This window comes from Mobula birostris, chromosome 5 (genome assembly GCF_030028105.1).
Source record: "Mobula birostris isolate sMobBir1 chromosome 5, sMobBir1.hap1, whole genome shotgun sequence".
NCBI classification, from domain to species: Eukaryota; Metazoa; Chordata; class Chondrichthyes; order Myliobatiformes; family Myliobatidae; genus Mobula; species Mobula birostris.
In genome coordinates this window covers 175,096,391-175,121,271 of record NC_092374.1, presented here as the reverse complement: position 1 = coordinate 175,121,271, position 24,881 = coordinate 175,096,391, and the positions used below count along the sequence as shown (strand labels likewise).

Here is a 24,881-nt window from a genome sequence, read left to right as displayed (position 1 = left end):
GTGTTTCCATACCAGGCCATGATGCAACCAGTCAGGATACTCTTCACTGTGCATCTGTAGAAGTTGGTCAAAGTTTCAGATGACCTGCTGAATCTACACAAACCAGCAGGTTTACATAGAGATCTGAGGAAAATCTTTCACCTGAGAGGGTGATTGAAATCTGAAACCTGAGGAGGTGATGAAGGTGGAGACTCTCACAACATTTGAAAAGCATTGGGCTGAGCACTGGATTCATTAAGGCAGAGAAGGCTCTGAACTAAGTGCTGATAAATGGAATGAATGTACATGGATATGAGTTAGCCTGCATGGAGATGATGGGCCGAAGGGCCTGCTTCTGTGATGAATGACCCTATGACTCCAAGCAATTTAAGTGCCAGTTCCCTGTTGGTCATTTTGGTCACTCTGCTATAGGAAAGATGTTACTAAACTAGAAAGAATGCAGAACAGATTTGCCAGCACATTGCCTGGATTTAGGGGCCTGAGGTACAAGGAAAGGTTGCACTGACTAGGACTTTATTCCATAGAATGTAGGAGATTGAGAGGTGACCTGATAAAGGTATATAAGACCATGAGGGCACAGACAGTATGAAAGCATGTAGTCTTTTTCACAGGGAAAGAGTGCTAAAAGCAAGAAAGCAGAGGCTTAAGATTAGAGGTGACAATTTAAAAGGGACATTTGGGGTAGCTTCTTCACACAGATGGTGGTGCATATTTGGGAAGAGGAATCTGGTCTATAGTAGGGGTCTGCTGGGCCATCTCTGGCCTTGCCATTTCTGTGGGCTCCTCCCTGCCTTCTCCATAACTAATAGATGGGAGTGAGGTAAGGTGGGACGATGACCCAAAGCCCCAAATCCTACAGTTGTATGTTGGACTTAGCACAGGTCCCAGTGAGGTCAACCTTCAACAGACCCACTTGACGGAGCTTTTGACAGCAGCTGATGAAGTGACCACCCTCTGACCTCAGGAGAGGAGACTCAACTTCAACTCACCTCACAGCTTCACCCACGGACAGAAAAGTTGTGTAACTACTGGCTTTGCTGTCAGTGTTGGTTCATTATTCACAATCCCTTGACCACATCCAGGGCTGGTGAAGACACCAGATGTCAGGTTAACCAGAGAAAAGATAGAGCAATTCCAATGTAATATCCCACTGCTACCAGGACCTGTTCACACCCCAGTGTCCCAGACCGAGGCAATACGTTTACACCGGCCAATTCATCCAACTCCATACCATCCACTTCCACCCCGGCACAGAGAGAGGGAAAACACAGAAACAGGCCATTCGACCCTCTGAGTCTATCAGCCACCCACTGTTTCCCAATGTCAGAACATTTTCTAACTCAAATCTCGCAACAGATTGGTGTTCGAGCTATTTTAACCCAATGAGTGAACACACTGAGCCTATGAGTAGGTGAGGTGGATAGAGTTAGGATTAATGTCAACACTGGGCCTGCGTCCTGCCGCTCCTCTCGGTTTCACCCTCTCTCTTGTCTCCCCCTGGAAACATATCTGTCACCTTTCACATTCTAAGCCTTAAGAGATAAATGATTCAAAAAGGAAAGGTTCTCTCTCAATCTCGCTCTTTCCGCTTTGCTCTCTCACTGTGTGTGTGTGTGTGTGTGTGTGTGTGTGAGTGTGTGTGTGAGTGTGTGTGTGTGTGTGTCTGTGTGTGTGAGTGAGAGAGAGAGAGAGAGAGAGAGAGAGAGAGAGAGAAAGAGAACACATTTGGGTTACTTTATCCATTTCCAAGGAACAAGAGTTGCTCCAGGACATGCCCCCTTCTCATCTCTACTATCAAGGAGGAGGTACAGGAGCCTAAAGACACACACTCAGAAACAAATTCTTCCCCTCTGCCGTCAGATTTCTGAATGAACAATGAACCATGAACACCATCTCACTACCTCCATTGTTCTGTCTCTTTTTGCACTATTTGTTTAATTTATAGTCGAACAAGACACCGTCAATCAGAATTGACTGGGTGCAGGTTAATGAGACTGGGCAGATTAATGGATCAGCAAGGACTAGTTGGGCCGAAGGGCCTGTTTCTATGCTGTGCTGTACGATAAATTAAAATCTCACATTAATAACCACTCGAGGAGATGTCTCCGCTGGCGGAGGGACGCCCCCACCCCCCTGTCCTGTCTCATCGGAGGTCGGTGTAACTCAGGTGTGTGGAGGGACTCGGATGGGCTCACCTCCGCTCATTCGGAGTTATGAATCCCACGGAATTTGTTCCATACCTCATCGCCACTTCCAGTGCCATTCAGAGATGCGGGTAGGAAATGACTGTATGGGTTGCTACCCCATACCCTCTAATTCCTAGCCCTTGTCACCGTCCCGACACGAATGGCCGTCGATGTTTTCCCACCTATGAACGCTAGGGTATCCAATGGAACTCTCTTTACGAAGATGTTTTTCCCTTGTACGTGTGAACTTGGGTGGAGATGGGGGCTTCTGCATTGAGCGGTGCCCTGTAGAAGTTGGTGAGTTCACACGGGATCTCCCAGCCACTTGTCACTTCTACGGGCTGGAAGAGGTTGTGTACCGGATGTACATGGAGTACACGAGGCTGCAGTCCTATTCGCACATCTGGGGGTGGAGGGTGGGGAGAGGAGGAAGAGACTGGCCCTCGCCTTCTGGTTGCATTTTACCTCGACCCTTTTCATAGTTTGGCCATCCAGTACGGAGGTAGGCAAGGAGGGAGCGGGATATCCTGGGACTGGGAAAAACAGTAGCTATCCGTTTATCCAGGAAGCGGGCAGCGGAGGGTTCCGTCTGGGATGACAACCAGGCGATGTTCCGGGAGAGTTGGGTATCGGTGCCTGGGGAACCGTGGAGAAGGAACACGCGGTGTCCACGGGTGCAATGGAGGTGTTAACGGTAAATGTCCTCGACAGGGATTGGAACGTTTTAATTCGGATTGTGTTAGTCACTGTTATTGTCTCTGTGTATGTTGTAGTACGGTAGAATGTGATTTGCAATAAATATATTTTTGTATTTTTGCCTTTTGTAGCCCTGCACCTGTACACGGACGTGCAAAAAAATTACCGTCCCTCTACACAGTTCGGGGGGAACATATCCTAAAGGAAACATATCAGACACCCCTCGCCTTTAAACCCCAGTAAGGAACTGTCTGAACTGTGCAATCCAGCTGCTGTTCTGAGAATGCAGACCACACTCCCTCCCTCACTGGCCAGTATGTCCCCCACCCCTTCCACCGCAGTGTCCGATCTCCTACTGGACCGAGACTCCGGTTTCGGGGCACACACTGCACCAGCCGTGTTCAGTACCTCCGAGTCCGCGTGGTCACCTTAGTGGTTCCTGTACACGGACCTCGACCACTGCCTCAATTCTCATACGTTACTATTCCGTCCGTCTGGCTCCGGCCTGGATGTTAGTGCGTGGGCTGAACCCATCACTCGGTTCGCCACATGGATTTGTGAAAGGAAAATCATAGAATTTTTTGAGGATGTAACTAGTAGAGTGGATAGGGGAGAACCAGTGGATGTGGTATATTTGGATTTTCAAAAGGCTTTTGACAAGGTCCCACACAGGAGATTAGTGTGCAAACTTAAAGCACACGGTATTGGGGGTAAGGTATTGGTGTGGGTGGAGAGTTGGTTATCAGACAGGAAGCAAAGAGTGGGAATAAACGGGACCTTTTCAGAATGGCAGGCGGTGACTAGTGGGGTACCGCAAGGCTCAGTGCTGGGGCCCCAGTTGTTTACAATATATATTAATGACTTAGACGAGGGAATTAAATGCAGCATCTCCAAGTTTGCGGATGACACGAAGCTGGGCGGCAGTGTTAGCTGTGAGGAGGATGCTAAGAGGATGCAGGGTGACTTGGATAGGTTAGGTGAGTGGGCAAATTCATGGCAGATGCAATTTAATGTGGATAAATGTGAAGTTATCCACTTTGGTGGCAAGAACAGGAAAACAGATTATTATCTGAATGGTGGCCGATTAGGAAAAGGGGAGGTGCAACGAGACCTGGGTGTCATTATACACCAGTCATTGAAAGTGGGCATGCAGGTACAGCAGGCGGTGAAAAAGGCGAATGGTATGCTGGCATTTATAGCGAGAGGATTTGAGTACAGGAGCAGGGAGGTACTACTGCAGTTGTACAAGGCCTTGGTGAGACCACACCTGGAGTACTGTGTGCAGTTTTGGTCCCCTAACCTGAGGAAAGACATTCTTGCCATAGAGAGAGTACAAAGAAGGTTCACCAGATTGATTCTTGGGATGGCAGGACTTTCATATGATGAAAGACTGGATCGACTAGGCTTATACTCGCTGGAATTTAGAAGATTGAGGGGGGATCTGATTGAAACGTATAAAATCCTAAAAGGATTGGACAGGCTAGATGCAGGAAGATTGTTCCTGATGTTGGGGAAGTCCAGAACGAGGGGTCACAGTTTAAGGATAAAGGGGAAATCTTTTAGGACCGAGATGAGGAAAAACTTCTTCACACAGAGAGTGGTGAATCTGTGGAATTCTCTGCCACAGGAAACAGTTGAGGCCAGTTCATTGGCTATAATTAAGAGGGAGTTAGATATGGCCCTTGTGGCTAAAGGGATCAGGGGTATGGAGAGAAGGCAGGTACAGGGTTCTGAGTTGGATGATCAGCCATGATCATACTGAATGGCGGTGCAGGCTCGAAGGGCCGAATGGCCTACTCCTGCACCTATTTTCTATGTTTCTATGCCCCCTTATTGCTCTAACGCCGCCACACAGAGAACTCCCGCTCTGGCCGTCATGGACCCCAGAACCCAATCGACAAGCTGTAATCAGTGCCCGGGGCAGTTGGACCTTCACACCTGTCCAGCCAAGTGTCTGGCCATTATCCCGATTTCTCGTCTCCTGCCAACACCCCCCGTCATCTCCATGGACTAGCTCCGGTCAACAGCAATTCCCTTCCTGAAGTTGATATGAAAACAGGCAGACCTGTCCTGTCCGCTACCTCAGTCCCCTCATCAGATTTCCCTCCAGGTTTGTGAATGGACCCACTCTTTACAAACCCATGCAGTTTCTCCCCAACTAACTCACAGTTTTTAACCCACTGTCACTCTGGTCTCGGCGACAGATTGCAGACCTCTCTCAGGGAAGGATCAAGGACCAACGACTCAAATTCTCTGATCCTGAGACATAAAATAGTCTGTTCCCAGTTTGTCAATAGAGACGGGCAGTGGGCTCAGGTTTATAGATAGGTTGTCACATACTGCGTTCTCCTTTAAAACAAATTACGATCATCGTAGCATTGTAAGGTTAAGAACATATCTTTGGCCGATACAGACATAAATACATACTCTATTATAATGTCAACTGATTTCAGGGAGTTCAAACAGTAAAATCTTTTAAATAACACACATCAAAGTTGCTGGTGAACGCAGCAGGCCAGGCAGCATCTGTAGGAAGAGGTGCAGTCGACGTTTCAGTCCGAGACCCTTCGTCAGGACTAACTGAAGGAAGAGTTAGTAAGGGATTTGAAAGTGGGAGGGGGAGGGGGAGATCCAAAATGATAGGAGAAGACAGGAGGGGGAGGGATGGAGCCAAGAGCTGGACAGGTGATAGGCAAAAGGGGATATGAGAGGATCATGGGACAGGAGGTCCGGGAAGAAAGACAAGGGGGGGGGGACCCAGAGGATGGGCAAGAGGTATATTCAGAGGGACAGAGGGAGAAAAAGGAGAGTGAGAGAAAGAATGTGTGCATAAAAATAAGTAACAGATGGGGTACGAGGGGGAGGTGGGGCCTTAGCGGAAGTTGTCAGAACACCCGGTTGAGAAAAATACCTAGATAAAAATGCTTTGGCATTGTTTGAGAAATAAGGCCTATGGTATGTGCAGCAACAGCTAAATAAAGATTCAAGATTGGGTACATCATACTTCATCTCCCTCATAACTTTACTAAGCCAACTAAGCCTAGGTCAATTTTTGAGTGCTTTATATGCTGTTCTTCAAACTAAGAATCTGCATAACTTTCTGTCCTCCCTCTTAAGGCCTGTAAGTTTATAGCCTACGTATTGTACTAAATCAATGTCTCGGTCCACTGCTTTGATATTTAGACCAGTGCGACCTTTGCTCTTGTTCTTGCCTTTTTTTGCTTGGTACAGCAGCATTTTACGGTGTCGGCAGGGGCCCACCAGGGCCCCCAGCCCAGGGTGGGACAACCATTAATTGTCATCTATATCAATGATTTAGATGAGAATGTACAGGCATGGTTAGTAAGTTTTTCAATGACTCTAAAATAGGTGATGTCATTAACACTGGAGGTTTATCAGAAATTACACAGGAATCAGGATTAGCTGGGTAATTGGACTGAGGAATGGCAAATATATTTTAATTCGAATTAGTGTGAGATATTGCATTTTGGAAAGTCAGGTGAGGGTAGGGCTTTCACAGTGAAAGTAGGTACCTGGGCAGTGTTGTAGAACAAAGGAACCCAGGAGTGCAGATACATGGTTCCTGAAAGTGACTCACAGGCAGACAGGGTGGTGAAGGCAGCTTTGGCACACTGGCCTTCATCAGCCACGGCTTTGAGTACAGGGGCTGGTGTTGTGTTGAAGCTGTACCAGACATTTGTGACACTGCACTTGGAGTATTGTGTTCAGGTTTAGCCACCCTCTATACAAAAGACGTCAGTAAACCAGAAAGAGTTCCAGAGGCCCAGTCAGCGGCGGGAACAGAGCACTTTGACAGGTCACTTGCAGGTCAGCGAAGCTTGTGTAAAAGGAGAGCTTCGCGGGTATTCGGACATTCCAGAGGAGGGAGCAGAGCACTGAAAATTAAATAAAAGTACAGAAGGGACAAGCAGGGAGACCATTATCAGGACGGCCATTGTTGGGAGAAGGCCAGCGGTGAGAGTAGGAACGTCAGGCTTTGAGTCAAGAGGCTTTGACGAGAAGAAGCTGAGGCTAAAGACACAGGTTAGAAGAGTTCGTTTTTCCTTTTTGTTATTGCTGATTTGGACTTGGTTGCCCATTGTACAGAGCAGACAGGATGGCAGATATGGCAATGGAATGCTCCTCCTGTAGGGTGTGGTAACTCATGGAACCTGATGGTCTCCCTGGTGACCACACCTGTGGGAAGTGCAGCCAACTCCAGCTTCTGAAAGATGAATTAAGAAGCTGGAACTGGAGTTGGCTGAACTAAGGATCATTGGAGAGGCAGAGAAATTGACAGATATGACTTTCAAGCAGGTGGTTACACCCAGTGTGCAGAATTCAGGGAGTAGGTGGGTGAACACCAAGAGAGAGGTAAAGGGAGAAAGAAGGCAGTGCTGAGTCCCTCTGTGGCCGTATCCCTTTGGATACTGCTGTGGGGGATGACCTGTCTGGGCAAGGCAGCAGCAGCCAGACCAATAGCTCTGTGATCAGCTCTGAGCCTCAAAAGGGTAGAGTGAAGTTAAGAGGAGCAATAGTCACAGGGGACTCGATAGTTAGGGGACAGGTAGGAGGCCCTACAGCAGCAAAAGAGACACCAGGGTAGTGTGTTGTCTCCCGGGAGCTCGGGCCCAGGAGGTCCCTGAGTGGTTGCAGAATATTCTTGCAGGGGAAGGTGATCAGCTGGAGGTCGTGGTACATGTTGGTACCAATGATGTAGGCAGGAGAGGGGTAGAGGTCCTGTGCAGTAAATTGAGGGAGTTAGGAAGGAGGCTGAAGAGCAGGACCTCCAGGTGGTAATCTCCGGATTACTCCCGGTGCCACAAGCTACAGAAGGTCAGAACAGGAAGATAGCGCAGATGAATGAGTAGCTGAGGAGATGGTGCAGGGGGCAGGGTTTCAAGTTCCTGGATCATTGGAACCTTTTCTGGGGAAGGGTGACCTGTACAAGTGGGACGGGTTGCACTTGGACTGGAGGGAAACCAATATCCTGGGAGGAAGGTTTACTAATGCTATTGGGAGGGTTTAAACTAGATTTGCAGGGAGGTGGGAGCTGAAGTGAAGAGGCAGAGGATGGGCGGTTGGCACACAATTAGAGACAGCTTGCAGAGAGTTTGTGAGGAAGGATAAGCAGATGATAGAGCAAAGATGTACTCAGCCAGATGATTTGAGATCTGTCTATTTTAATGCAATGAGCATCATGAGAAAGGCTGATGAATTTAGAGCGTGGATCAATACGTGGAACTATGACGCTCTGGCCATTACAGAGACTTGGATGTCTCAGGAACAGGAATGGCTGCTGAGTGTGCCAGGCTTCAGATGTTTCAAGAAGGACAAGGAGGGAGGCAAAAGAGGTGGGAGAGTGGCATTGCTAATCAGGAATAGTATCATGGCTGTAGAAGAGGAAGAAGTCATGGAGGGATTGTCTGTTGATCCATGCCCTGAGCTCAAGTGCCTTTCATACAATACTTCTTGCATTGAAATATACACAGCTCAGGAAACTAGTCATACCACACTCAACCTTTTCATTCCTGACTTTCTCTGAGGACCTACCAACATCTGTCTCCACAACTTCTCCACTAACTGCTCTGGCACTCTGGTTCCCATCCCCCTGCAACTTTAGTTTAAACCCACCCACCTCCCTGTGCAGCACCAGCAAACTTTCCCGCTAGGATATTAGTCCTCTTCCAGTTTAGGTACAAACAGTCTCTTCTGTACAGGTCCCACCTTCCCTGGAAAAGAGCCCAATGATCCAAAACTCTATGCCTTTCCTCCTGCACCAACTCCTTAGCCATTTGTTGAATTGTATAAATTCCTATTTCTAGCCTCATTAGCACGTGGCATGGATAAAAATTTTAAGATCACAACTCTGGAGGTCCTGCCCTTTCACTTAGTACCTAACTCCCTGAACTCCAGCACATTTTTTGCTGAACCTCATCACTCTTCCTGCCCAGGTCGTGGATACCTACATGGACCACAACTTCCGGCTGTTCACCCTCCCCCTTAAGAATGCTGAGGAGTCAATCCGTGATGTCCCAGACCCTGGCACCCGGGAGGCAACATACAGAACCTTTCTGTTCCCCTAACTAACAAATCCCCTTTCACCACAGCTCGCCTCTTCTCCCCTCTTCCTTTCAGAGTTACAGATCCAGACCCAGTGCCAGAGGTCCAACCACTGCGACTTTTCTGTGCTAGGTCATCTGCACCCATAGTATCCAAAGTGATATACCTGTTGTTGAGGGGTGGCCATAGGGGTACTCTGCACTGGTAGTTTAACTCCTTTCCCTCTCCTGACTGTCACCCAGTCTCCTGTGTCCTGTGCCTTCTCTCTACATCCCATCTATCACACCCTCAGCCTCCCAAATGATCTAGAGTTTATCCAGTCCCAGCTCCGACTCCTGAACGTGGTTTGATAGAAGCCGTAGCTGAACACATTTTTCACAGGTGTAGTCATCAGGGACACTGGAGGTCTCCCTGCCTTCCCACATCCAACAAAAGGAACATTCCACTATCCTTCCTGGCATATCTACTGTTTTAAGCAAGTATAAGGAAAGGGGCAAAAAAATAGAATTCTACCTACAGCTTTTCATTTTTGCCTTCTCTGACTGAAGCCTCAAAGAGCTAAAACCTCAGAATCTTCACTCTGACCCTATCCACTGCAACGTTGTCTGCCCGGGCAATGGTCACTCTGCCGGCCGCGGTGACGATGGGCACTCCACCTGCCCCTGCCTTACTTTAACCTGTTCTTGCTAATCAATCCCAAACTATGATTGGCTGCTGCTCAAAGCCGCCAAGAGCTGCCGTGAGTCGCAGCCTTTAATACTCAATCAGTAAACCTGAGTGAATCACCTCCGCTCAAGCTTCTGCTGGCTCCAGCTGGCTGCTGCTCCAAGTTGTATCTATTTAAGAAAGGCAACAAGGAGCGAACAGCTGCAGAGCTTTACATCTGTGTAGGAACATTCTTAGATTATAGGCAAAGGAGCAGAATTAGGCCATTTGGCCCATTCAGTACTTTCTGCCATTCCATCATGGCTGATTTATTATCCCACTCAACCCCATTCTCTCACCTTCTCTCCATAACCTTTGGTTTCCTGACTAATCAAGAACCTATCGAACTCCATTTTAAATAAATCCCAGGATCAGAATCAGGCTTCGTATCACTGATTTATGTTGTGAAATTCCTTGTTTTATCACAGCATTACATTGCAATACATAATAATAAAAACTATAAATTACAGACAGATGTATACATAGAAAATAAAAAAAATTTAAAAAGTTGTCCAAAAGAGAGGAAAAATACTAATGTACTGTACACGGGTTCATTGCTCGTACAAAACCCGATGGTGGAGGGGATGAAGCTGTTCCTGAAATGTTGAGTGTGTTTCTTCAGGCTCCTGAGCCTTCTCTTTCTTAGTAGCAATGACTTGACCTGCAAAAAAATCCTTGGCAAAGAATTCTGCAGGGTCAGCTTCCTTTGGCTAAAGAAATTCTTCGTCATCTCTGTTCAAAATGGTCCTGCCCTCTGGCCCTGCATGCCACTGTCCCTTCACTCCACTACACTCCCCTCTCCGTCACTTCACTCCACTACACTCCCCTCCCCGTCCCTTCACTCCACCTCACTCCCATTCCCCATCCCTTCACTCCACCTCACTCCCCTGCCCGTCACTTCACTCCACCTCACTCCCCTGCCCGTCACTTCACTCCACCTCACTCCCATTCCCCATCCCTTCACTCCACCTCACTCCCCTCCCTGTCACTTCACTCCACCTCACTCCCATTCCCCATCCCTTCACTCCACCTCACTCCCCTGCCCGTCACTGCACTCCACCTCACTCCCCTGCCCGTCACTTCACTCCACCTCACTCCCATTCCCCATCCCTTCACTCCACCTCACTCCCCTCCCTGTCACTTCACTCCACCTCGCTCCCCTCCCCGTCACTTCACTCCACTACACTCCTATTCCCGTCCCTTCACTCCACCTCACTCCCCTGCCCGTCACTTCACTCCACCTCACTCCCCTCCCCGTCCCTTCACTCCACCTCACTCCCCTCCCCGTCACTTCACTCCACCTCACTCCCCTGCCCGTCACTTCACTCCACCTCACTCCCATTCCCCATCCCTTCACTCCACCTCACTCCCCTCCCTGTCACTTCACTCCACCTCACTCCCATTCCCCATCCCTTCACTCCACCTCACTCCCCTGCCCGTCACTGCACTCCACCTCACTCCCCTGCCCGTCACTTCACTCCACCTCACTCCCATTCCCCATCCCTTCACTCCACCTCACTCCCCTCCCTGTCACTTCACTCCACCTCACTCCCCTCCCCGTCACTTCACTCCACTACACTCCTATTCCCGTCCCTTCACTCCACCTCACTCCCCTGCCCGTCACTTCACTCCACCTCACTCCCCTCCCCGTCCCTTCACTCCACCTCACTCCCCTCCCCGTCACTTCACTCCACCTCACTCCCCTGCCCGTCACTTCACTCCACCTCACTCCCATTCCCCATCCCTTCACTCCACCTCACTCCCCTCCCTGTTACTTCACTCCACCTCACTCCCCTGCCCGTCCCTTCACTCCACTCATTAATATGTACACACAAGTCCAGCCTCAGCTTGGTGACACAGGTGGTTATGTTGGTGAACAAGGTGTTTCACCTGCTTGCCTAAACATGAATATTCAGTATGAGAGTTGGGACATTTTGTCGTAGATATGCAAGACATTGGTTAGTTAACACTTAAAATATTGTGTGGTAGTGCAAGAAAAAAAATGCACATGAGATCCGTTGGGATGTTGCCTGGAGTGGAGGGCTTGAGATATGGGAGAGACAGGACAAGCTAGGAGTGCTTTCCCTGGAGTTAGGAGGATGAGAGGTAATCTCCTAGGAGTTTTTTAATTCATGCGGGCACAGATCAGGTGCCTCCAAGAGGACTACAACCATGTTATGGTTTGGGGGCTTGCGTGTCTCAATCATCCAGAGAGCTATGTTGGCTGGAGTCAGGGTTTTATTCTTTGGCTCTTGGTATGGGCACCCATGCCATACAAACTAATGGACAGAGGCCAGACTAAGAGTAGTCTACCGGTCCTCCAGGTTTGGGGGTTCAGCTCAGGGCTAACAACCCTGACTGGTAAAACAAAACTGTTAGGGAAATAGCAATAAAGAATCCTTCTACCTCTGAATGGCCAAGGACGGCCAGAGATGGAGGACCTGCATTTCCTGCCCTACACACCAGCGGCATAACCACCAGGAAGTATAGATCAAGTGAATGGTCACAGACCTTTTCCGAGGGTGGGGGAGCCTAAAGCTAGAGGGAACTGTGTAAAATGAAAGGGGAAAGATTTGAAGGGGATGTGAAGGGCAAATCTTTCACACAGAAGGTGGTAGGTATGTGGAATGAACTACCAGAGGAAGTGGATGGAGCAGCTACAATTCCATCTAAAAGACATTTGGAATGATTCATAGATAAGAACATTTAAAGTGATATGGTCCAAGTGCAGGCAAATGGGACTAGATCAGAGTACACCAAGGTTGACATGGACTAGAACTGAAAGATGGTCTCCAAGTTCTGTTATCTCCGGGCTCCATAGAAGGAGCTGCCATATCCGTGGTAACCATAGGAATGCGGACAAGACCCATGATGCATTACACTCGGTTCACTGTTCTCCATTCTGTAATGTAATGCATGTAATGATCTGCAGTTCTGTTTCATGCCTCTGACATAGCCCCCATCATTCTCCCCATCCCTCCTCCAATGAAGGTGTCAGGGACCCTGTCTCTCCAGGAAGGTGGACACATTCTGATGTGGAGTATCATTGCTGCCCCTCCCACACCCCAAACCCACAGACCTGATTTTCAGGTGAATGTAAGGCTGTTCCTGCAAAGGAAGACATTGTCAAACTAATGGATTCATCACAGGCTCAACGCCAGCCCCAAAAACTAGCAGGCTGCCTTCTGATTGGCTCACAGTGTCAGAAGGACCTTGTGTTCACTCAGCAACTCAGTGATGGGACAGTGTAAAGGGAGCTTCGCTCTGTGTCTGACCCCAGAAGTGTGTGATGGGACAGTTAGAGGGAGCACTCTGTGTCTGCCCATGGGAGTATGTGATGGGACAGTGTAGAGGGAACTTCGCTCTGTGTCTGACCCCATAAGTGTGTGATGGGACAGTATAGAAGGAGCTTCACTCTGTGTCTGACCACGGGAGTATGTGATGGGACACTGTAGGGGCGCTTCACTCTGTGTCCGACCCTGGGAGCGTGTGATGGGACAGTGTAGAGGGAACTTCGCTCTGTGTCTGACCCCATAAGTGTGTGATGGGACAGTATAGAAGGAGCTTCACTCTGTGTCTGACCACGGGAGTATGTGATGGGACACTGTAGGGGCGCTTCACTCTGTGTCCGACCCTGGGAGCGTGTGATGGGACAGTGTAGAGGGAACTTCGCTCTGTGTCTGACCCCATAAGTGTGTGATGGGACAGTATAGAGGGAGCTTCACTCTGTGTCTGACCACGGGATAGTGTGAAGTGACAGTACAGAGAGAGCTTCATTCTCTGTCAATTTAAAGATTGTGTCCACCTTGTTGTTTTCTTTCTTCAAAATAACTTATAACAACATTTAGAATGAGATACAATCCAGCGTTTACAATAAGATATGATCCTCATCTTCTAGTTTAGGCTCCAGCTCTTGTTCCTTCCACAGGTACTGGAAGGTCTTCAGAGAGCCTGTGGACACAGTGTGCTCCCTCGCCAGGGCGCTCGGGCATGGATGTACTCACAGAAGAGGGGAGGCCTCAGCTTGGACAGACCATTCATGGCTGCTGGCTACTCCTGCAAAGGGCCGCACTGGCCAGACCCAAGAGTAAATGTGAATCCAAGATCTGACATGTCAACACCATGAATGTCACGAAAGTGATACAGGGATTCAGCAGAGGGAGGCAAGAAGCCAGAGATCATGGTCTACACAGGTAATCACGGTCTGAGATCCTTCATCAAGGATTTAGGGAGCTTGGCTACAGAATAAAGAGCAGAACACACGAGGCTATGATTTCTGAATGACAATGTCATGAGTGTAGGGCAGATCCAATGAATGTCTGGCTAAAGGAATGGCATGGGGGGAGGGCTTTAGATTTATGGATCACTGGGACGGTTCCTGGGGACAGCAGGACCTGTGTAAGATGCTCCTCAACAGGACCGGGTCCAGTGTCTTTGCAGGGAGGGTTGCTGTTGCTGTTGGACAGGGTTCATCCTAAGCTAGCAGGGCAATGAGACAAAGGGTGGGTGTTCAGTTGGAGTGGGAGGTGCAGTCAAGTGGAGAAGGCAAGAAGCCAATGCCTTGGGCAGAGCAGACATGACTATGATTCGGCACATGCGAGGAATGCAAACTAATGTGCACTTATTTTAGAGCAAGGTGTTCAGGTCTGTAAGGCAGATGAATTTAAAGCAATAATCAGGATAGGTTTTTGTTGCAGTCTCAGAGACATGGTTGAAGGGAGGGCAGGATGGGCAGTCCAACATCCTAGGGTGAATGGCAGAGCAGACTTGATGGCCAGTTGACCTAATTCTGCTCCTATGTCTTATGGTCTTATGGTGAAGAACCCTCATCCATGATCGGGGATGTAAAGAGAAGGTGTGACTGCAATATCTATCACAGATTCATTCCCGCAATAAGAGGGAGGATATCTCAGAAGGACCTCAAATGAAGCAATTTGGCAGAGTTTGAGAATATAAAGAGGACAGCCCCTTTGCTGGTGCAGTACCATAGGCCTCATGACTCTCAACAGGAGACAGAGGAGCAGATATGTGGACTGATACAGAGGTGAAAATGTCGCAGGGCTGCAGTAGTAGCGGATTTCAACTCTAACAGTGTTAAATGGGTTTACTTCAGTGTGGAAAGCACAGAGGGGGCAAAATTTCAAAAGAACATCCTGGAGAGTTTTTATTTTGAACCATTACATAGGCAGTCTGATTGGAGAGGAGGCAAAAGGAGTCTGGAAATGAAAGTCAATTTCAATATCACAAAACAGTGCCTGGCAAAAGTAAACTGGGAACAGCTACATGCAGGTAAGTCTACAGCAGATAAATGGTGGGGGGGAGGCAATTCATTTCAAAATGAAGCAGAGAGAGTTCAGGGCCCTTGTGTTTTCATTAGGGTGAAAGGTAAGGAGGAACTTTGATATCAGGAGATGTTCAGAACTGAAGGAAGAAGCATATGCCAGGTATAGAAACTGTATCCACTGTTGGCTATATACACTATACTGTACATATATATATATATATATATACACACTTTATTAGGTACTCCTATACACCTGTACATTAATGCAAATATCTAATCAGCCAGTCACGTGGCAGCAACTCGATGTATAAAAGCATGCAGACATGGTCAAGAGGTTCAGCATTGTTCACGAGTGTACCTAACAAAAGTAACTTATAAAGTGGCCACTGAGTCTGCTGTTGTAGCCCGTCCGTTTCAAGGTTCGACATGTTCTGCATTCAGAGATGCTCTTCTGCATATCACTGTTGTAACGTGGGGTTATTTGAGTTACAACTGGATGTAATCGGTAAAAGTCAGAGATCTGTTAATAGTGAAGAGGTTTGTCAAGATGGACAGAGTAATGTCAGATAGAATTTAATCTAGATAATTATGAAATGGTGTATTTTGGTACTTTGGGAGGAATAATAAGGGTTGGACACATGCAGTGAGGAATGGAGGGACCTGGTTATACAAATCCAAAGATGCCTGAAGGAGGCAGCACAGAGGAGTAGAGTGGTGAAGAAGCCGTTTGTCATACTTGTCTTCATTAGCTTGGGGACAAAATACGAAAGCATGAGGGGTTCAGCTACAACTTTATAAAAGTCTGCTTCAGTCACAGCTGACGTATTGGGTGCAGTTCTAGTCACCATACTGTAAACTTACAAAGTTTCAAAGTTTCAAATTACATTTATTATCAAAGAATGTATAAGTTATACAACCTTGAGATTTGTCTGCTTAAGCCAGCCACAAAGCAAGAAACCTGAAAGAACCCAATTTAAAAGAATAAAATAAAGACTAACACCCAATACGCAAAGAAAGGGGCGGAAAATACAAATCATGCAAACAATTTAAGTGAGCAACAACATTCCCGAACCAAGTGAATCCTTAGATCTGACCCCAGAGCAGACTGAAGTAGGCCAAAGCCTCGGTATCAGTTCATCATATTGGCAGGTATGGAGTACAGCAGCTGGGGCAGTCTTCATAGCCTCAGCACCATGGAGAGAGAGGAGTAAACATCGTGGGAGAGCGATCAAAATTGGTTCTCACCTCCAATCCCGACACCCTGCCTTTCACATCTATCTGGGCCGGTGTTTAAGTTGCCCAAACAGCGTAGCAAGGAAGAAACGTTTATATGGGACCTTTCCCAGCCTCTGTCCATCCCAATCCTCTCCAGCTAATGACGTGTTTAGACAAATTGGTGACCTGGGAAGACACGGGGTGGGTGAAATTCAACCCAGTGGATGTGAGATGACGTGCTTTTGGCAACTGAAAGGCACAAATGTAAACATAAGAAATAGGAAGAGGCCATCGATATTGCCTGACATCTAACAAGTTAATGATTGAACTTTGGCATCAGCACCATTTTCCTGCACTTTCTCCAAGAAGGGCATAACGCTCTTGGGAAGAATAGTGCATGAAACCACTGTGGGAAAGTTTCTGGAGATAACAAAGTTCAAAGTTCAAAATATAGTTATTATTGAAGTATGCATACTGCATACAACCTTGAGATTTGTCTCCTTACAGGCAGTCACAAAATAAGGAAACCCAACAGAATCAATTAAAAAAAAGACCATCAAGCACCCAATGTGCAAAACAAAGTCAAACCATGCCATCAATAAAAGTAAGCAAATAACATTTAGAGCTGAAGTTCACAAAAGTGAGTCCACAGCCACAAAGTGATTCAGGGACAATTGAGGAGCCCCTTAGTTGTAGCCCAGAGCCTCAGATCAGCACAGAGATGAGTAAAACTTGCAAGCAGCCTGTAACTCTCCTCCAGCCCCGACACCCTGACCTTTACAATCCTCCCCAGGACTTAAATCAGCCAAACAGTGGGTTGCTCTTCTCTCTCTGGCCCGAACTCTGCCACCTCGACTCTGTCTTGCCTCTGCCCACTCCACAATGGCCATACATCCCTCCCTCTCAGGCCTGGGCCCTGCTGCCTCTATTCGGCCCGTACATGATCCACGCCACAACCGTCCTGCACCTCCAAGACTTCAGTTCACACCACAAAAATAGCAAGCTGTTCAGGTGGTTCAAAAGCTCAACTCTGAAAGTGAAGTTACAGGCTATTGTTTGCAGCTGTCATTTTCGATCAATAACTGAGCTAACTCCAGGATTGTCTCCATGGTAGTGCAGAAAGTTCCAAGGTACCCACAAGACTGGTCTCTATGGCAATCGGATGTAGATTAAGGACAAATTTGAATGATGCGGGATCTCACCAAGGCCCAGTATAATACGGTTTCTACATCCAATTCTCTTGCAATAATGACCAATGTATGATTTCCCTCAAGTGCTACACCTGTCCATTCACTTCCTCCCTCACCTCCATTCAGGGCCGCAAGCAGTTCTACCAGGTGAGGCAACACTTCACCTGTGAATCTGCTGGGGTTGTCTATTGTATCTGGTGCTCCCAATGCAGCCTCCTTTACATTGGTTAGACCTGTCGTAAATTAGGGGACCACTTCATCAAACACCTCCACACCATCTGCCAAAAGCAGAACTGCCCGGTGGCAAGACATTTTAATTCTGACTCCCATTCCCATTCTGACATGTCAGTCCATGGCCTCCTCTTGCACGAAGATGAGACCACCCTCAGGGTGGAGGAACAACATCTTATATTCCGTCTGGGTAGCCTCCAACCTGATGGTACGAATATCAATTTCTCCTACCGGTGCTTATTTTCCCTCCCTCTTCTTCTATCCCCACTTTTGTCTTTTTACCTCTTCTTACCTGCCTATCACCTCCCCCTGGGTCCCCTCCTCCTTCCCTTTCTCCTATGGTCCATTCTCCTCTCCTCTCAGATTCGTTCCTCTCCAGCCCTCGAGCTTTTCTACCCTCCTGGCTTCACCTATCAGATTCTAGCTATCCTCCTTCCCCTCTCTCTATCTTTTTATTCTGATGTCTTCCCCTTTCCTTTTCAGCCCTGAAGAAGAGTCTTGACCGGAAACGTCGACTGTTTATTCATTTTGATGGATGCTGCCTGACCTGCTGCATTTTTCCGGCATTTTGTGCGTGTTGCCTCTGCAACTGCTTGCGATACCTGCACATTTGCATTCAGAGACTGGTGTGCTGAAACTGAACTGAAGCTCTGAGCTGGCACCATGGCTTAGTTGGTTAAAGCGCCTGTCTAGTAAACAGGAGATCCTGAGTTCAAGTCTCAGTGGTGCCTGCAAGATGTGAAATGTTTTGTTACAAATCCACAACAGTATCCATCATGGGCAGTTTTCAATTCGCAGACCAAACTGCACTGGGTGGCACAATGGTGCAGCGTGTAGACCCATCAGCACCAGAGACCCACGTTCACTCTGACCCACAGTGCTGTCTGTGTGGAGTTTGCATGTTCTCTCTGTGACCATGTGAGTTTCCCCCGGATGCTCCAGCTTCCTCAGAACATCTCAAAAGACGCGTGTATCGGTGGCTGTAAAATGTGCATAGTGGTAGAATCGTGCCGTTAGGTGGGTGATAGGATCTGGGGAGTTGTGAAAATGGGTACCACTGGATCCCTTTATACAGCAGCACTTTGTAATCCTTCACTATTTAAATGATCCTCACCTCCCTGCCTTTCCTACTAAATATATTCTACACTGCACCACATCTACTACCCGTTCAACTTTAATGTTATGTTGAAGCATCTTTGCTTCCTCCTTACGATTCAGCAGTTGTGTGGCGCTGTCAAATTTAGAAACATTGTGTAACCCTCAGGTCTGACCAGCATGCCTTTGTCTAGGGAAAGGCAGCCTCTGGCCCCGCCGAACTGAGAAATCTCGTTGGTGTGGATGCTGTGTGATGTGTTACCCGGTTACAAATCCGAACCTCAAAGTATCAGACAGTACGCCATCTGCAATTATACGATTGAACTTTATAAATCTTAATCTGACTATAGGGTTACTAAAGAAAATAAAAATAAAAAGGGCCCAGTTTAATGAAATAGTCTGATGTGCACGCTGGAGCTCATGGTTCCATCCTTTCGTTCCCCATCGACCTCCCCCGAGTGTCGACGCTCCTCGGACCCTCTCTCCAAACCCACTCCATCCGCCGGACTACCAAATCTCTCCACTCACATCTTCCCTCTTCGTCTCTCGTCAACAAAAGACCGTGAAATCCCTGCTCTCAGACCCACAAGAGAAAACAACATGCCTCTCATTAGATGGCACACATTCCAAACCCCCGTTATCTCTAGCCCATAAGACCAAAGGACCATAAGACAAAGGAGCAGAAGTCGGCCATTCGGCCCATCGAGCCTGCTCTGCCATTTTATCATGAGCTGATCCATTCTCCCATTTAGTCCCACTCCCCCGCCTTCTCACCATAACCATTGATGCCCTGGCTACTCAGATACCTATCAATCTCTGCCTTAAATACACCCAATGACTTGGCCTCCACTGCTGCCCGTGGCAACAAATTCCATAGATTCACCACCCTCTGACTAAAAATATAACCCAAATATTGCTGCTACATTAGCAGGGAAACATTACAGAGAGGCCATTACATTAACAGTGAAACCTTACAGCGCATTACAATTGCATTTAGTCCCTTGCATCCAATCTCTGATGTACTTTGTGACATCCATGGCCCAAGCACTGACAATTGTGGGGCCCACCCTGTGAAGACCCCATTTATTACTGTTGTCACCTTTGCATCCTTATGATATGTCAGAGCCCCAGCTGTCACGGTCCGGTCTATAAAGTCCGCATTCCAGTTCACAGTCCCATCCGTGGATTCCATATTCCAGCTATTCCTTTTTTCCCTTATTCCGTTGGGCGCCTTAATTTGAGGCACATGGTTCTTGTTTCGGGCTGGCAACATAAATAGCTCTGGGATCCAGTGACTCCTTGCTGGACCATCCTCGTCAGTAACCCCATCAGAACCCACACCCAGAGGCTTGGCTCTGTGTCCAGTGTCCAATGAAAAGTCCTGGCTCTGTGTCTTGTATCCAAGGAAGAATCCTGGCTCCATGTCCTGTGTCCAGGAAGAGTCCCAGTTCTGTATCCTGTATCCAAGAAGAGTCCCGGCTCCGAGTCGAGTCCAATCATAGATCCAAGTCCCGAGTCCCAGCCACGACCCAGGTTCTGAGTCCCAGTCAAGACCCAGGTTCAGAGTCCCAGCCAAGACCCCGGTTCAGAGTTCCAGCCATGACCCAGGTTCAGAGTCCCAGCCACAACCCAGGTTCAGAGTCCCAGCCAAGACCCAGGTTCCGAGTCCCAGTCAAGACCCAGGTTCAGGGTCCCATTCAAGACCCAGGTTCAGAGTCCCAGCCACGACCCAGGTTCAGAGTCCCAGTCAAGACCCAGGTTCAGAGTCCCAGCCAAGACCCAGGTTCAGAGTCCCAGCCACGACCCAGGTTCAGAGTCCCAGCCAAGACCCCGGTTCCGAGTCCCAGTCAAGACCCAGGTTCAGAGTCGCAGCCACGACCCAGGTTCAGAGTCCCAGCCAAGACCCCAGTTCCGAGTCCCAGTCAAGACCCAGGTTCAGAGTCCCAGCCAAGACCCCGGTTCCGAGCCCCAGCGACGACCCAGGTTCAGAGTCCCGGCCACGACCCAGGTTCAGAATCCCGGCCACGACCCAGGTTCCGAGTCCCGGCCACGACCCAGGTTCAGAGTCCCAGCCACGACCCAGGTTCAGAGTCCCGGCCACGACCCAGGTTCAGAGTCCCGGCCACGACCCAGGTTCAGAGTCCCAGTCAAGACCCAGGTTCAGAGTCCCAGCCACGACCCAGGTTCAGAGTCCCGGCCACGACCCAGGTTCAGAGTCCCAGCCATGACCCAGGTTTGGAGTCGCAGTCAAGACCTCAGTTCCGAGTCCCAGTCAAGACCCAGCTTCTGAGTCCCAATCTAGGTCCAGGTTTCTAGTTCCAAGTTCCACGTCCGGGTCCCGTGTTCCTAGTCCTAAGTCGAAGTCCTAGCCCAAGCCCTGAGTCCCAGTCTAGTCCAGGGCCTAAGTCTGAGTCCAGATACGCTCATTCCCACTTCTGTTTTGCTTACTCCTTGATTTCCCTCTGAACAATCCTTGCTTCTCTGCTTTCCTTGTAACCATTAATAAACATGGTCCAATTCCTACTACTTCAGTAACTGTGTCTCGTGTTTGGGTCCTCCTGTGCTCCGCCCCATGACACCAGCACGTTCTGTGTCAGCAAATGTGGGAATATCTAAATCACCTGGCCGAGTACTGAGGACCTGTGCTGACCGACTGGCTGGTGTATTCACGGATATCCTCAACCTCTCGCTCGCTCTGGCAATGTGTGGTACCCACTTGCTTTTAGCAAGCTTCAATCATACTGATGCCCAAGAAGAGCCTGGTAACCTGTCTCAATGACATTCGCCCGGTGGCACCTACACTCACAATGATAATGTGATTTAAGAGGCTGGTGTTGAAGCATATCGGCTCCTGTCTGAGTGACGACTTGGGTCTGCTCCAATTCACCTACCAAAGCAACAGATCTGCAGCAAGTGCCATCTCATTGGCTCTTCACACAACCCTGGATCATCTGGACAACACAGATGTATACATCAGGATGCTCTTTATTGATTACACCTCAGTTTTTAATACCATCACCCCCTCAAAACTGATCAGTAAACTCCAAGACCTGGGCTTCAATACCCCCTTGTGCAATTGGATCCTGGATTCCTTTACTTGTAGACCCCCAGTCAGTTCAGATTGGCAAAAAACATCTCTTCCACAATCTCCATCAGCACAGGAGCACCGCAGGGATGTGTACTCAGCCCTTTACACCTGTGACTGTGTGGCTAAGTGCAGCTCCAACACCATGTACAAGGTTGCTGATGACAGCACTGTTGTGGGCTGTATCAAAGCGGGTGATGAATCAGCATACAGGAAGGGATTGAAAACTTGGCTGAGTGGTGTACTAACGACAACCTCTCACTCAATGTCAATAAGACCAAGGAACTGATTGTGGGCTTCAGGAGAGGGAAACCAGAGGTCCATGAGTCAGTAATCACTGGAAGATCAGAGGTGGAGAGGGACAGTAACTTTAAATTCCTGGGTGTCACTATCTCAGAGGACCTGTCCTGGATCTAGCATATAAATATAATTGTGAAGAAAGCATGGCAGTGCCTCTATTTCCTCAGGAGTCTGCGGAGAGTCGGCATGTCATCCAAAACCTTGGCAAACTTCTACAGATGTGTGGTGACAAGTGTGCTGACTGGCTGGTATGGGAACACCAATGCCCTTTTAGCAAAAAGTCCTGCAAAAGGTAGTGGATTCAGCCCAGTATATCATGGATAAAACCCTCCCAACCATTGAGCACATCTACACGAAATGTTGTCAGGGAAATGTTGCCCATCATCAAAGATCCTCATCACCCAGGCCAGGCTCCTTTCTCACCACTGCCATCAGGTAGAAGGTACAAGAGAATTTGTATCACCAGGTTCAAGAACAGTTACTATCCCTCAACCATCAGGCTCTTGAACAAAAGGAGATAACCACATTCATTCTACTTCCTGTGTTCCCACAAACAATTATCTCACTTTAAGGACTCTTTATCTTGTTATTTCAAGCTCTCGTTAATTATTGCTATTTATTTACATCTGCATTTGCACAGTTTGTTGTTCATTGATCCTGTTTACAGTTACTGTTCTATAGATTTGCTAAGTATACCTGCAGGAAAAGAATCGTAGGGTTGTATGTGGTGACATGCATGCACTCCGATAATAAATTTTACGTTGAACCTTGAAATCAGTGTGAATTTACTGTCATAGTCCCAGGGAAGTAAGAAGAAGCTGTTTAGAAAGAGATGAAGAGATGAAGAGCTTTGTTGAAGATATTGAATCATGAGCTCCGGAACCTGGGCCTTAGCACTCAGATCTGCAGCTGGATCTTCAGCTTCCTCACAGACAGGACCCAGGCTGTAAAAATAGGGGACAAGCTCTCCTCTACGATCACCCTGAGCATCGGTGCCCCACAAGGCTGTGTACTCAGCCCCCTGCTGTACTCACTGTACACCCATGATTGTGTAGCCAAGTTTCCATCAAACTCAATATATAAGTTTGCTGATGACACCACAGCTGTAGGCCGTATCTCGGGTAATAATGAGTACAAAGAGGAAATTAAGAACCCGGTGGCATGGTGTGAAGGCAATAACCTATCCCTCAATGTCAGCAAGACGAAGGAATTGGTTGTTGACTTCAGAAGGAGTAGCGGACCGCACGACCCAACTTACATCAGTGGTGCGCAAGTGGAACAGGTCAAAAGCTTTAAGTTCCTCAGGGTCAATATCACAAATGACCTGACTTGGTCCAACCAAACAGAGTCCACTGCCAAGAAGGCCCACTGGTGCCTTTACTTCCTGAGAAAACTAAAGAAATTTGGCCTGTCCCCTAAAACCCTCACTAATTTTTATAGATGCACTGTAGAAAGCATTCTTCTCAGGTGCATCACAACCTGGCATGGAATTTGTCCTGTCCAAGACTGGAAGAAGCTGCAGAAGATCATGAACACAGCGCAGCACATCACACAAACCAATCTTCCGTCCTTAGACTCATTTTACACCACACGCTGTCAGAGCAGTGCTGCCAGGATAATCAAGGACACGACCCACCCAGCCAACACACTTTTCATCCCTCTTCCCTGCAGGAGAAGGTTCAGGAGTTTGAAGACTCGTATGGCCAGATTTGGGAACAGCTTCTTTCCAATTGTGATAAGACTGCTGAACGGATCCCGACCCGGATCTGGGCCATACCCTCTAATGTCCAGATCTCTCTCTCATTTTTTTTTTGCACTACCTTACTTTACCTTTTCTATTTTCTATCTATGATTTACAATTTAAATTTTTAATACTTACTATGGATTTGTACTCAAGGGAGCGCAAAGTGCAGAAACAAATATCACTGTGATGATTGTACACTCTAGTATCAATTGTTTGGCGACACTAAAGTATAAAGTATGCTTGACAAGGTAACTAAGGAGAAAGGGTTTCCAGCAGCAATGGAGTCAGTTTCCAGAGGTCAATCTTGGAAATCAAAACACACAAATCTGCAGAAAACATCAGCGATATTTAGAGGTATGACTTCATCACTGGAACTGAAACATTAACTGTCTTATTCCTGTCTGATGCTGTCTGACCTGCTGAGTATTTCCTGCTGTAACATGACACAGTCAGGTTACTGGAAATTGAACCAGTACAGATACAAGGTAACATTTTCTTTCAAAAAATAATTGAACATCTGCCTGGAGAGATAAGTAGGGGAAACAATGAATTGATAACCTCAATGGAGGGCCGAGGCTCCTCCAGCACTACGTCTTCCATCCCCTACCTGCCTCACTCACAGTCATGCCCTCTTGTCCCCGACCATAAACTGCATTTGAGAAAGTTAATTTAATCTTTGGATTAAATAGATTTGAGAAAGTTAATAAAATGGGTGTAACTGGCTCCAGAGACACAGTGTACGGGTAACTCTCCTCCTCTCTGAAGTGTCAAGAGTGTTTGCAGCTTAGATTCCAGGTCATTGACATTGGGCCTCGAGAAACCAACACTTGCTGTAGATGTGGTCACCAGAAACCACGTATGCCTACAGCTACAGCTGATGACTGTTCCTGTCAGCCGTAAGTTTAAGTGAGCTCTCTTATGTTGTATCCCAGGGGTGGTGTGAAGGAAACTGGGTGAGGCAGAGCCGGAAGACTGCAGGGATTGAACCTTCTACCTTCATCGAGTGTCCTTGATGTGATGGACAAAGGGCCTTAATGCAACTCAGTGTGTGGTAGTATTTTCCCACAGTTGGCAGCATTTTACAGCT

The 24,881-nt window shown here is 47.9% G+C and overlaps 1 protein-coding gene and 1 non-coding gene across 2 annotated transcripts in view; one reads left to right on the top strand and one right to left on the bottom strand.

Moving 5' to 3' along the window:
* The window catches only part of LOC140198415 (H-2 class II histocompatibility antigen, A-Q alpha chain-like), a 45,459-nt gene extending 25,371 nt beyond the window's left edge, over positions 1 to 20,088 (bottom strand). The window contains 2 exon segments of the mRNA XM_072259505.1: positions 2,652 to 2,822; positions 20,007 to 20,088. Of these exon segments, the coding sequence (XP_072115606.1) occupies positions 2,652 to 2,822; positions 20,007 to 20,088 (253 nt within the window).
* On the top strand, positions 18,228 to 18,301 carry trnat-agu (transfer RNA threonine (anticodon AGU)). Its single transcript has one exon. It is a non-coding gene; the product is annotated as a tRNA-Thr (tRNA).
* Positions 20,089 to 24,881: the final 4,793 nt, after the last annotated feature.